At 40.3% G+C, this 13,268-nt stretch overlaps 1 protein-coding gene across 9 annotated transcripts in view; it reads right to left on the bottom strand.

The window, feature by feature from the left end:
* Positions 1-13,268, bottom strand: part of MTUS1 (microtubule associated scaffold protein 1) — a 149,350-nt gene that overhangs the window by 67,763 nt on the left and 68,319 nt on the right. The window contains exon 1 of one of the 9 annotated variants that reach the window (XM_074353489.1): positions 10,532-10,568. The exons of the other annotated variants lie outside the window; for them this stretch is intronic. Coding sequence (XP_074209590.1) covers positions 10,532-10,553 — 22 coding nt within the window. The 5' untranslated portion in view covers positions 10,554-10,568. Of the gene's footprint in view, positions 1-10,531; positions 10,569-13,268 lie in introns of those variants that run through there. 9 annotated transcript variants of the gene reach the window in all.

Below are 13,268 nucleotides of genomic sequence, written 5' to 3'. Positions count from 1 at the left end.
TACTTCTTTTCCCAGTAAACGTGGCTAACAAAGGAGCTATGCAAAGGCTGTAGGATCCCAGGAGCAGCAGTGTCAGTAAGGTAGCGTCATAGTGCCTCTCAGAGCCAGCCGGCGGGGTGAGCGTGGAGTTGATAAATATTTTTGAAGAAGTATCCGTTTCTGTACAACTGCGAAATCCTCCTGGTATAGTCATTTAAAAGGATCAAAGCAAGCTTAAGCAGGAAAAACTGCAGCCATGTTCACCCTCCTATCCCTCATGCTTGCTCTGGGTGAATTGGAATGGAGGAAGAAAAAAAACCCCGTAAGCTCCAAGGCACTCCACAAAACAGATTAAACCAGCCAGCAAATCAAACTAAGAAAGACACTCCTTGATTTGAATGCTTAATCTGCGACAGGGACACACAGCCACTGGACAGGCTCTGTGGGTAAACGGGAAACTCCTTTGTTCGAAGACAAAAAGGGACTGACAAAAGCATTTCACACCCTCCTCGGTGTCAGCGGGTCCTAAGACGGTGGCCACGTCAACATGGCTGTCAACGGGGAAGGCAGGGCGGCGGCCCCAGCGAACGTGCCTCCAGCCAGGGTCACCGGTCCCAACGCCACCGGCCCTCTGAGAGCACAGTGGGGCTTCTGCTTCGGTAGAAATTCATATTATGAATGGAGAAAGCAGCAAGTGCAAGGACCTTAAAATAAATCACATGGGAACTACCTTTTCAGATGCAAAGGGCATCGTGGGTTACATGCAAACCCTTCTGATCTTCTGCCACAACCTCAAAACTCAAATAAGCAGCAGATAATTGTGCCGCTGAATTTTAAGTGACTTATTTCAGCGTTCCTGGATTCCCGGTATTCAGCTACTTACTATCCCAGGAGACCAGCTACTGTCGCTAAGTGCCCTCTGGGAAACGTGCTCATCGATTCAACGCCTCACCCTCCACAGAAACATTCTCAGTTCTGTCACCTGCTGGCTGGGCACCCTTGGACCAGTGACAACCTCTCTGAGCCACAATTACAGCACATATAAAATCAGGGTAACAGAGTTATTTGAGAGGGAAAAAAGGAAAGACTGTATGGTAATCCTACACAGTGTGCCACAACCGGAAGGTTTAATAACCATGACTCCATTTTGTCACTGTCCTCTCACCAGAAAGAAGAAACTGATCTCCCCTTAACCCAGAAAGAAGGGGGCCCCCCTTAGATCCTGTCTTATCTGCTATTCTGGTTATGCACGCAAATACCGTCTTTCTCCTCAACCACCTCTTAGATAAGGACCATTTCTTTTACCTAATATCCCTCAACTACAGCAGGCACTCCAAAATTGTTCAAATCAGTTAATCCATGAATTATGTTGTGAAAGAAATGAAAAAGGAAACGAGCAAATAAATGCTAAGACCAAACACATCTTTTGAATGAAAGGGTAACTTCATTAATTCACCCATTTTATACAAAAAACGGAATTCACATTAACTGAAAACTTCAAAAATATTCTGTTTAAATTACTTAAAACGAGGCTTCAGGTTATAATATATTACTCCTAATACCCTGAACCTAGCATCCACAGTATAATAGAAAAAAACACATCTACAAAACATAGCCTTTTACAGAGTAAATGAAACTCAAGTTCTTTCTTTTTTCCTGATTTCCAGTTGGGTTCCAACAGCCCTTAGATTGCTTTCTTTCCTTAAAAAACAAACCAAAAAAACAGCATCACATCAAATGGTACACTTTAGAATCCTTCATGAAAAAAAAAAAAGAAAAAGAAAAACAAAACCAAGTGCCTTAACTCATAAATATTTCAGTGTTTCATACATAGCACATTCATCAAAAGTGAATGTCACTGAAAGAATTTTTTCCTGCCAAACACGTAGAGGAATTCCAAGGGAGAAACAGGTTGCATATTTGCCGCTAAATCACAGAATCAAAAATTCTGATTATTTGTAGTGCATGGGATTTCTCTTATAACCAGTTTCAACAATCCCCAATGTCTGACATAAGACTGACTTACAATTATTGCCATAAGTGCTCAGATCACTGGGGGTGCTGGCAACAGAGGAGGTGCTTCCTGTCCTCCGCAGCGCAGAACTTTTCAAAGACACTTTGGATTTAGGAAGAAAAGTCTAGGCAAAATCACCCAAAACGGCTGTGCAGTTTTCAAGGATACAGGTTTTCCTTCAGGGTTAAAATAAAAAAAAAAAAAAGGTTTCCACAGCTATTCACTCCAAAAGCTTTCAGCTTGTAATCTGAATTCCTACACTAACAAGCGAGTCAAAATATAAAATGAATATTCTGAATCTCACAAGAAGGGTTCCTATAATTCTATAACCTGAAGTAATTAACTCACATCTTCTGTGACAAAGACCAGAAGAGCCACACGAGAGAGAAGCTTTTGGCAAAGTTGAAATCAAGGAATAAACAACTTGATATGACCTCCCCCATCCTTTTGATTAAAAAGTAAACAAATTAGTGCATTCACACACCAGGCTACCATATAAAAAATAGGTGAACGTTAAAAAAAAAAAAAGAAATAGGAAGAAAGAAAAAGTCAATTTGATGAGAAAAACTTCATTTTAAAATGCCTAATGCCTAACAGCAGGTGGTGCTATATTATTAGCATTCTTTTTTTTTTTCATCTTCCCTTTTCATCTTTACTCCTTATTTGCCAAACTTAAATGTTCTTCCCTCAAACTCTCAACTCTTGCTTGCAGCAAAAGTGTTTCTGCTTATTGACAAATCGACTAAATATATATATATGTATGCTCCCTGTTCTCTGGCATCTCTGGAACTGCATCATCTGGATGCTCACACCTGCTACCTGAATGCAAACATTTCCCAAGTTCACGCCTTTGCTCACAACTTCCTTTTCCCCCATTTCTCTAGGAGACCCTATTTTATTGACTGTCCTCTCACCACAGCCCTACATGCATGAATCCCAAATTCTCACCTGAGGCTTTCTCCTCTCGAATCCCAGTGCCACTCACACATTAAAATCCCTGTTGAACATTTCAACTTGGACAATTAGACAACTTCCTACCTACTGATGCTAATCATAACTAAGTTTTCCTTTTTCCCCAGCCTCAAAACGTTGCAGTCATCTTTTCCCCCCATCAGATTCCCATATAATCTAGCACCAAGTCTCTCAAGGCTACTAGGATCATGTAACTGAAGACTATCAAGAGTTGAAAAAGTACTTTGCTGAAAATGACAGTGTCACATGTCACTGAAGGTGCCATAAAGGGATAGTTTTCCCAAAAAGTAATGTTCACTGCTTTGTCCCAGTTATTTCACTTACACAATTCTCATTTTAATAGAGTGAAAGAGCTGAATGAAGCCCCTCAGGTCTGGCATACAGAGCTGCCCTGTCTGCAGCCTAAGCCCAGACTGTTCTTTCACACCCGCGTGCGCTCTGCTCCAGTCACCCCCGTTTTCTCTCTGACACCAGGATGCACTATTCCGATCCACCAGGCACATCATGTCTTTCCAAAGAGGTCTTCCTCCTCCCAATTCAAATCCTACAAATCCTTATCCACTCCCGTACATGTTGCCTGAGTAACTGCATTAGATCCTAACGTCCTGCCCTTCCATCCTTTCCCGTTCTATCGTGTTGATCTCGTGAACGTGAAAACTAAGGTCATGACCCAACCTGAGATCTGTGATTCCCCCGTGACCTGCAGGAGGACATTATTTTCAACCCTCTTAATTAATATTTAATTTTAAGGACATAAAAGGCAGTCCTAGAGTTGATTCCTACCAACTTCCATCCCCTTATACTTCGACATGCCCCCCCTCGACACGAGCGCGTGTGCACACATGCACACACCCCTTTTCACTTTTCCCAGACCTTTCACTCTAGTCTTCTGCTGTGCTCATCCCTGTGACTGCAATGCCTCCTTTCCTCCGGTCCCCAAACTCCACCCAGTGAACACAAGGTTAGTTGATGATTCTCTTTTAAATCCTTGCTGCTTATTTGCGGCCCCACCCCAGACCCACAGAATCAAAGCCTCCCTTTTAAAAAGATCCCCAGGTCACTTAAATACACATTAAGTTTGAAAAGTACAGTTGGGAATCACACACTCTTTGTAAAGCCCTTCCTTCGAGGACACTCCCGTCTGAGTGCAACGGACCACACCTTCCTTGACGCTCAGACCAATACTTCCTTCTGTCACAGCACCCGTTTTCAGTATGTCTCTCAGACTAGTCTTTATGGTCCCTGAGAACAGGAGAGCCTGATTCAATTCCACCCCTGAGGACCTAGCAAAGTGTCTAGTGTGGAGTGAGACAATAAATGTTTGCTCAATGAATTTTCTTTTGAGGCCAAGAATTGCGTGGGGGGGAAATAGGGAGAGGCTGGAAAAGGGTACCAACTTCCAGCTCTCAGACGCATAGGGTCTGAGGATAATGGAAGGCACAGTGACCACAGCTGACACACAGCGTCATCGCTGTGTTGAACTGCCACAGGAGAAGGACAATGATCTCACACACACACACCCCAAAGATAAAGATGCAAGGTGATGCTGTGTTCATTAACTGCATGGTGGGAACCCTTTCACAATGTATATGTATATAAATAAAATTTAATACCTTAAAACTGTCAATTATACCTCAACAAAGCGAAAAAATGTAAAATTGTTATGATAGTAATAGTTATTTAAAAAATTTGTTAAAGGCCAAGAGTGAAAGGACAAATTTTGATAATGTCTTCTCTCATCATCTACATTGAAGCATTCAACACAACCAAATTTTTATAAGCTTATCCGTCCTTTGCTAACAGACTTTTCAGTCTATTAATTACAGGGAGACATTTTTCTTTACATTTCTTATGTAATTAGCAAATAATAAATATTCAAATAGCCATTTGATTTTTTAATTTATATTTGGCCACTGGTTTTAACTGCTCTTGGAGGGAAAGATACACAGATTTTTTAGAATATAAATTTACCAAACTGTTGCTCCTTCAGCAAAATCATTCTGATGAGTCATCAACCATTGGAAACAGTAAGCAAGGCTGTGCAAGTAACAGATGAAAATTTCTGGGCCACAGACACAACGCAGTCACGGCTCAGCAAGTTTGGAAAATTAACTTATTTTTCAGAAAGGGATGTCCCACAGCTTTGTATCTGAAAGCATTGAAGGTTTACAGACATTTCTCAGTGTGCCTCGGAATTACTACACCCCTGTCCCCTCTCCTGTTCCAACACACAGACTGGCACCAGGAGCACACTTACCCCCAAGCCCAACCATCAGTGCCCTGACCTGCCCCCTCCCACTGCACAAGTCTCACTGTCACCCCCACCAGGCCTCCTCTTCCACCTAAGGCAAGTTGTAGGCCCAGCCTCTCTTCCTACCATCACCCTCGACTGGTGGGCACTGGGGGCCCAGGACCGTGCCTACTTCACCCACGGATTAGCTCCTCTGAAACTGAGGCTAACCCTCACAGCGCATTACTATTACTATCCTCAGTTTACAGAGGAGGAAACTACTTAAGTGGTTAAATGGCGCACGTGGGTCACACACCTTGAACCAGTGACAGAGAGGCCCAGAATGCAGGCAACTTTCCCTCTACTGTGCCCTGGACCAGAAGGGCCAGACTCGGGAGGCCAGCTCGACTCCTCCCCTTGCTAGGTAGCTGTTCCTACGGTGCAATGCTAAAATCGGTGGGGCCGCAGCAAAAGTACCACTGCTTTACCAACAGTCCTAATGTTTAACCTGACAGCAGAGCTGACCTAGAGGACCTGCAATTGGACCTCATATAAAGCAGCAGTAAAACATACAAATCATAAGCAACATTAAAAGCAAGGTATGGCAACACTGGGCTGAGCGTCTCTGAGAAGCCTAAATACCAAATTCTTCAACAGTGAAATCAATACAGGACTGTTCCGACTTCCAGCTCTGAAAAGGTGACACTTACCGGTTCACTTCACATTGTGTAGCTTATCCCACACATGAACCGCAAAGGTTTAAGATCTACCTGCAGAGATACTATTGGCCTTCGTGGTTTATTTTAAGCTCATGCTGTTAGCATCAACCTGCAGAGAGACAACAGATTTGTCCTGATTCTGTAATTACAACCATCTTTTGTCTAGGGAAAAGTCTGGAAGGGGTAACATTTTCACTTTGCCTTAGAGAGTAACACAGAGAGTCTACTGGATTCGAAGCAAACCTTCATCAAACAACTTACCTGGAAAACCACCTCGAAAAATCCGATTAAATAGACTGTTACTCAATAACAAAAAATCGTTAAGGAATGACTTACAAAGCTGAAAATCCAAAAGAAAGATTTATCAAGAGGCAAAAAAAGGACAATGCTAATATTATCTTATTTCTTTTAAGTTTATACTTATCTATATACTGAAAAATTCCAGAAGGATAACAGCAGAATTTTCTGGGCCTCCTATGCAATACAGTGCAGAAGAGAAGGGGCAGGAAAGGGGAATTTTCCCTTCATACTTTTCCAAGTGAATTTTTTTTGTTAATAGTAAGCCTATTTTTATAATAAAAACTAAAAGAAATTATTAAAGTCAATGGATCAGATGAAAGATGGTCAAGACAAAGCAGATTAAAAAACTAAAAATGGATAAATTGGATCATTAAAAGTAAGTAGATTCTAATCATCTTTTTTATTCCTGTGCATCTGTAAGTCTTAGGTATTCTTTAATCCTTTTAATTTTACTAGGAAAGAAAAAAGAAGTCAATGTCTTCATTGATGCTTTTATATGGCTATGATGAAAACAGTCACTGCTATTTCCACTACTACTGGAAAATTCTTCACGATACCGTAATAGTATGTGTCCTCGGACTGGAAATTAAAGCCAGACAATGAAATCCTGAATGGTGCTCCTTTGTTCTGACACTCACATGAAATGACCTGCTCTCCCCAAGCCTTCATGAGTATGGACGGGAATCACTCAGCTCCAGTGTGGCCTTCTCCATCCTTAAGGAAAGGCCTGGGACACCGCTCAGAAAACACGATCTAAGTAACGAAAGTGGCTTCCAAAGCCACAGAAACGCCTACCAGTCAAAGCAAGTTCTCATCTCTGAACTCTCAATGAGACAAGAATGAATTCAGCTTTAATACTTTTTTCACAAGGCTATTCAGCATTGAAAAAATGACTCGCTGTTCTTCACATTTGGAAAAATTTATGGGTTTTGAAGATGTTTCAATTAGTTGACAGAACTTGACCACTGTACTAACCTATATCAGAAGACACAGATCCTCTTCACAAATATCTGAGCAATGGGCTCACATGAGGGGCTGTGTTACACAAGCATTCAGCAGTTGCTTATGCAGTGAGGTAACTGCAGGTGGTGAGGGTGCTGGAAACATCTGGCACCTCTGTAAATATCACTGCCAACTGTTCTCAGTAAAAATGATTAACTAATAGGGAATACACTGCATCTCATCATATTAAAATATTTTGTTCTGTGATTTGCATTGCTCGGTAGGAGCACAGGTGTCTTGGGGAAGAAAAAAGAAAATGAGGCTGGAGAAGTGGAGAGTTCATCGCTGGCGTTAAACAGTTTCCAGTTAAAGATGGCCCTAAATGGCGGGCTGAGAACTTTACACTGTAATTGTCGGAGGAGGGGTGCGGAGGGAAGTAGGAGCGGGAGAGGCACTGCAGCTTTCTGGGCATTTGCATCAGAACTGGCTTGTGTGGTACCAGGGTGAAGAGCTGACCCAAGGGAAGAGTTTACAATCAGAGGAGACAACTTCGGAGGCTAGTGCACCTGCCGGGCTGGAGGCCATGAGGATTTTAACTAGACGATGAAAAGAAGATTGCTGAGGACAGTCTGAATATATAGTGTACATATTAATATATGCAATTTAAAACATAAATTATTATATATTCTATGAAGTGTAATAAGTATTATTAAGGCATCCAAGGGCCATTAACTACTAGAGCCAGGAAGAAAGTGTGCCAAATAAACAACATAGGAAGTTAACATACAAAAAATGAGAGTATGTTTACAGATATAATTATAACTTAGGTTCTTTAAACACAACTATATAGAGGAAGTGACCTTCGGAGTAATTATCTACAGTAACTAGGAATTATAATAAAACTAAAGTAAGGTTACCCAAAGGGATAAAAAAGAAACCAACAATAAGTTATGGGAGAAATAAGTTACACATATGTGAAACTATGGCTGCAGGTTCACTCTCAACTCAAAAGGACCAAGTTCTCTCATTAATACTCATGCAGATGTTACAAAATTTAGCTCCAGTGGTAGAGTATTGTTGTCTAGAAGCTATTTAAATAGACCTGATAATCTGCTTACAAAATACTGTACAGAAAGCAACAGCTTTCCCATGTACCAGGAAAGAAGAGATTTTCTTTGCTTTAGTAACAAAAAGTAGTTGGGCACACAGACATGTATGCGCACACACACTATTTCTATAAATACATGTGTCCAATACTGTTAGTATGATGAAAGAATTATAAAAATCAGGGGCATAAAATATTTGAGTAAGTGGGACATAAATGTTAATTCTTCTCTGAATACATTAATAGACTACTATTTCTATCTAAATCCGTATGTCGTTATTTTTAAAGGGGGAATTGGGAAAAAAAATTTAAAACAATTTAAACTAGTCTAGAGTAAGTAAGAATAGACAAAAAATTTTGGAACATAAAAATGAGGATTATAGCTCAATGCTACCAACAAAAAAAATTTGATTAAAAAATGGGCAAAGGACTTGAATAGACCTTTCTCCAAAGATATACATTGGTCAAGAGGCACATGAAAAATTGCTCAACATCATTAATCATTAGGGAAACGCAAATCAAAACTACAGTAAGGTATCATTTTGCTTCTAATAGAATGGCTACTATAAAAATGACAGAAAATATCGTCATCAAGGATGTGCAGAAATTAGAATCCTGGGCATTGATCGTAGAAGAGTAAAATGGTGTAGATGCTGTGGAAAATGGTATGATGGGTTCCTCAAAAAATTAAAAATAGAACTACCTTCTGATCAAGCAATTCAACTTCTGGGTATTTACCCAAAACAACTGAAAGCAAGATCTTCAAGAGATACTTGTACACTCAAGGTCACAGCAATATTCACCATAGCCCAACAGTGAAAGTAACCCAAGTGTCTATGGACAGATGAATGAATAAACAAAATGCGACATATACATACCACGAAATACTCAGCCTTAAAAAAGAAGGAGATTCTGACAGGCTGCAACATGGATGAATCTAAAGACATTATGCTAAGTGAAACAAGCCGGTCACAAAACGACAAATAACGTATGAGTCCTCTTACACAAGGTACCTCGAGTCATTAGATTCATGGAGGCAGAAAGGAGAATGGGGGCGCCAGGGGTTGAGGGAAGGGAGAAGGGGGAGGTAGCATCTAAGGGACAGAGTTTCAGCTGGAGAAGATGAAAAGTTGCAGTGTTGGTTGCACAACTCTGGAAATGGGCTTAACACCACCGGATTGTACACCAAGAAGTTATTAGAATGGTAAAATTTTTATATATATGTATATACATATATATTATTTTATATACATTTATATATGTTTTATATTTATATATTATATATTTTACAAAGTTTAAAAATAGAAAGAAGGAACTTGTGCTACTAGTTATTATAGGATATTATAAAACAGTACAATGGCCTATTAAATGGCATACAATTATATGGGCAGGTTAATAAACTGGTGTATCAATCTCAGAAATATAACAATTCAGAATAAAAGAGATTTCAAGTCAGTGAAGACATTTATTTGTGGTATTAAGATATTTGAATTTAAAAAAAAATTAAAATCTGAAAAGCACCATGGTGTAGTGGTTCAATGCTGACAGCTTAGAGCCAGACCGCCTAGGTTAAACGCAGCTCCGCCGCACACTGGCTGTGAGCAGGTTACCTAACCTCTCTGTGCCGTTTCCTCACATATAAGAATGCAGGTGATTACAGTGGTACTTACTCCACAGGTGCTTGTGAGAGTTAAAGGAGTTTATATTTTTAAATGCTTAGGACAGCAGCTGGCATATCGTGACATAAATATTAGCTACTAGTTTCTCAGCATGCACCAAAAAGTTACTAAAATTGGATCAAAAAGGAAAGGGTTAAAACAAAAGCATACAACTTCACCATAATTAAATACAGATCAGTCTTCTCCTTCAGTAGAGAAAGTCTTGTTAAGCATAAAAACATATGAAAAATAAGAAAAGATGTATGTGACTATAAAAAATGGGAAAATTTAAAAATCACCATAAGCAAAATAAGTCATATAGTAAAACACAAGACAAAGGACAACGTCAATTCAGTGACAAAGAATCACACATTTCCAAACAGTACAAGTGAGCAAAAGCTTTAAACAAAAGAGTAAATTAAAATAACCAGTACAATTTTATTTTCACTTTAACCTTTTTTCAATTTAACCTTTTTTTCCCTTCAGTTTAACCTCAACTTAACCTTTAAGTCTAACAGCTTTCCTGGCTCCCCAGCTGTCATTCCTAATCCCCATTTCTGTCTCGCATATCCTACGGAAGGGTTTAAAGAGCCAAATACTTGCATTCCTAACCTTTCTTCAAATTAGATCGCATGATCCAGTCTGTGCCAATAAGACTTAAAGGTGAGAGTGCTGGGGGGCAAAGAGCTGAGTGAGGTCTCTCCTCCCTGGTGAAGGTAGGCAGGCATGTCCGAGAAGGGCACTGTCTGGGACGCTGTCCATCCTTCGTCACAGCAGCAGGAGGACTTAGCACTTGGAACTCTAAGACTTTCTTAACAGTCGCTGACAAAAACAACGTGCCGAGGCAGGAGGGGCAGAAAGATGCCATTACTGGAACTGCCTACCTCTAGCTTGTTGTTAAATAAACACATAACCTTCTGGTTTAAACCGAACTGCATCTTGATCTACCGTATTCTCCATCAACAGCATTTGATGCCGCTGAGTCCTCCTTTCTCCTTGAAAGGCTTTCTCTACTGGGAGAGAACCCCGCTCCTGACTGACTTCCCTCCTACCCTCCTGGCTGTCCCTTCTTGGTCGCCTTTGTGATTCCTCCTCGTCTCTCTAGCCCTTTAAAGCTTAGGACCCCAGAGGTACTTAGGAGTACTCCATGGAGGTCCTCAACATGCCCCTGACCTGTTCTCTTTCTACTCTTACTCTCTGGGCAATCTCATCCAGTCTAGCAGCTTTAAATACCATTGAAATGTTGATGAATCCCAGATTTACCTCCCTAGACCAGATTTCTCCTATGCCCTCTAGACTTGGATATCCAACTCTCTACTCCATGCCTTTGCTTATGTATGTATCTGTGATTCATCTCAACTTGGCGTCTCTACAACTGAGATCCTGATACCCACCTTCCAACATCCATGTTGCCATCATCCTTCTCCATCTCAGCTCATGGCAGCAGCATCCTCCCACTGCTCACACCAAAATGTTTAGAGCCATCTCTGACTCTTCTCTTCCTGTTCTCACCCTCACCCCATCAGCAAATCCTGTTGGCTTTATTTTCAACACATATTTCTAGAACCTGTAGCCCCTCCAACACTTCCACCTAACCCTCCCACAACCCTGGTCCAGGACACCACAATCTCCACCATGATTATAGAGATACCTCTGCATTTATCTTTCTGATCTGGCCCCCACTCCCATTCAGTGTATTCTTTGCACAGCTATTAGAGCAATTCTTTTAAAATAAGTCACTTTGGTTAAAAGCCAAAGTCCTTATAATTTTTCAAGACTGTACATGATCTGGCTCTCTACCACCTGTCAAGCCTCACTGCCTATTTCATGTTTCCTTACGTCATTCCTTGCTATTCCTAGAGTTATCAGTCCTGCTCCACCTCCGGGTCTGTCCAGCTGTTTACTCTGACAGGTACGGTTTTCTTCCAGATATTCATACTGCTAGCTTCCCTGGGCCTTTACTCAAGAGTTACCTCTCCCTCTCTCACCACCTCACACACCCCCACATTTCATATCCCCTCTTCTGTGCATTACTATTTTTTCTCTCTTTAGGACTACACACTGTCAACCATCCTATATCCTGTATTCCCCTGTGAATAGCCCCTCTCTCCCACCAGAATGTAACTTCAAGGAGGCATGTTTTGATCTTGTGTTCTGTACCTCAGCACTTCGACCTTTATATCTCACATGTTTCCAGCAAATATTTGGGCGCCAAGAATATGCCAATTGAAGGGGGTCAAAAAGGTACAAACTTGCAGTCATAAAATAAATCAAGAGGATGCAATGTAGAGTGTGGTAACTCGTTAATAATACTGTATCACATATTTGTAACTTGCTAAGAGAGTACATCTTAAAAGTTGTCACAAGAAAAAAAAATTTTTGGAACTGTCTATGGAAAAAAAATTAAAGAATATGCCAATTAAAATAAGATACCATCTTGTGCTTTCCCAAACAGTGAATATTTGGCAAGAGTGTTAAAAATGTCAACACATGGACTATAGCCAATATTTTATAATAACTATAAATGGAGTACAGCCTTCAAAAATTATGAATCACTATATTGTACATCTATAACATATAATATTATACAGTAACTATATTTTAACTTAAAAATATATATTGGCTAGGGTCATGGGAAACAGGCTTACATACTCGGAGTAGGAGCACAGACTTGTACGTGGTTTCTGACAGGCAACTTGGCAACATGTCTCAAAAGTCTTAAAAATGCTCACGCCCTCTGATTCCACCTAAAGGAATGTATCACAGTAACTTATCTGACCACTTAAGTACTTACATACAAAGTTCTTCAGGGTAGAGTTGTTTAACATACTGAAAAACACTGGAAACAACTTCAAGTTCAAAGAAGTTTGAAGAAATAAATCACAGCACATTCAGATGATGACACAGTCATTTTAAACCAAATTTTAAAAAGTTATTTAAAAATTCAAGAATCTAGGAAAATAGGCACCACACCTTTTAAGTGAAAAAGAAACTTCAATCAACTAATGAAGTGCCTACTGACTGTTGGGGATGGGGTTCCTAGAGCAGCAGGAACTGTTTGTCCCCCTTAGAAATATGTAAGCATATGTGCAAGAGAATATTCAAAAAGAAAAGGCAGTGGACCGGTAGAAATTATGAAGTTAAAGACTATGTGGCATTGGTGAGGTTAAGGGTGTGTTTTTCCCTCTTCTCATTTTTAAAGTGCTATACTTTTTAAACTGCCTACTGAAAAGGGGGCATTGGAAACCCAATGTGATGTCCAAATTAACTGGTTCAATTCAAGATACAAGAAGGTTTACCTTGCTTGGGACAATGCTCCCCACGTTCCTTTCTTGACATGGACAGACTT

This window comes from Camelus bactrianus, chromosome 26, assembly GCF_048773025.1.
Source record: "Camelus bactrianus isolate YW-2024 breed Bactrian camel chromosome 26, ASM4877302v1, whole genome shotgun sequence".
Lineage (NCBI taxonomy): Eukaryota > Metazoa > Chordata > Mammalia > Artiodactyla > Camelidae > Camelus > Camelus bactrianus.
This window is presented reverse-complemented; position numbering and strand designations above follow the sequence as displayed.